We start from the raw sequence: 1,217 nt of genomic DNA, 5'->3' as shown, positions 1-1,217 counted from the left end.
TTAAAGAATATGGTTTTTTTCCCTCCTTACCTCTCCATCTCCCTCCTCTCACTGACCTCCCAGGGAAATCTGAAGAACCAAACTGTGCTTGTGACCAGTTTCGCTGTGGAAATGGAAAGTGTATACCAGCAGCCTGGAAATGCAACAACATGGATGAATGTGGAGACAGTTCTGATGAAGAGATCTGTGCCAGAGAAGCGAATCCTCCAACATCTGCCTCCTTCCAGCCCTGTGCTTACAACCAGTTCCAGTGTCTGTCTCGGTTTACCAAAGTCTACACCTGCCTTCCCGAGTCTTTAAAATGCGATGGCAACATTGACTGCCTTGACCTCGGAGATGAGATCGACTGTGATGTGCCCACTTGTGGGCAGTGGTTAAAATATTTTTATGGTACTTTTAATTCTCCCAATTATCCAGACTTTTATCCTCCCGGAAGCAATTGCACCTGGTTAATAGACACTGGTGATCACCGCAAAGTCATCTTACGCTTCACAGACTTTAAACTTGATGGTACTGGTTATGGTGATTATGTCAAAATATACGATGGATTAGAGGAGAATCCGCACAAGCTTCTGCGTGTGTTGACCGCTTTTGATTCTCACGCGCCTCTCACTGTAGTGTCTTCTTCTGGACAGATAAGGGTCCATTTCTGCGCCGATAAAGTCAATGCGGCCAGGGGCTTTAATGCTACTTACCAGGTAGATGGCTTCTGTCTGCCGTGGGAGATCCCCTGCGGAGGGAACTGGGGCTGCTACACCGAGCAGCAGCGCTGTGATGGCTACTGGCATTGCCCAAACGGGCGGGACGAGATCAACTGTACCGTATGCCAGAAGGAGGAGTTCCCGTGTTCCCGGAACGGCGTCTGCTACCCTCGCTCTGATCGCTGCAACTACCAGAACCACTGCCCAAATGGCTCTGATGAAAAAAACTGCTTCTTTTGCCAGCCAGGAAATTTTCATTGTAAAAACAACCGATGTGTGTTTGAAAGCTGGGTGTGTGACTCTCAGGACGACTGCGGCGACGGCAGCGACGAGGAGAACTGCCCGGTAATCGTGCCAACCCGGGTCATCACCGCCGCCGTCATCGGGAGCCTCATCTGCGGCCTGCTGCTGGTCATTGCCTTGGGGTGCACCTGTAAGCTTTATTCTCTGAGAATGAAGCTTACAGGTGCCCCCCAAGGCAATGACCAGCAGCAGGCCGCAGATGAGGCTCCCGAT

At 50.8% G+C, this 1,217-nt stretch overlaps 1 protein-coding gene across 1 annotated transcript; it reads left to right on the top strand.

Moving 5' to 3' along the window:
* Positions 1-50: 50 nt before the first annotated feature.
* Positions 51-1,167, top strand: LOC104996949 (low-density lipoprotein receptor-related protein 12-like; the record flags this gene model as incomplete). The annotated part of the gene is made up of 1 exon (XM_010851393.1): positions 51-1,167. A coding segment is annotated over one exon (1,117 nt), but the record flags the coding sequence as incomplete, so codon positions are not given.
* Between the last annotated feature and the right edge of the window lie 50 nt (positions 1,168-1,217).

This window comes from Bison bison, unplaced genomic scaffold (genome assembly GCF_000754665.1).
Source record: "Bison bison bison isolate TAMUID 2011002044 unplaced genomic scaffold, Bison_UMD1.0 scf7180017522304, whole genome shotgun sequence".
Classification (NCBI taxonomy): domain Eukaryota; kingdom Metazoa; phylum Chordata; class Mammalia; order Artiodactyla; family Bovidae; genus Bison; species Bison bison.
The sequence above is the reverse complement of the archived record's forward strand: the minus strand, read 5'-3'. Positions and strand labels throughout refer to the sequence as shown.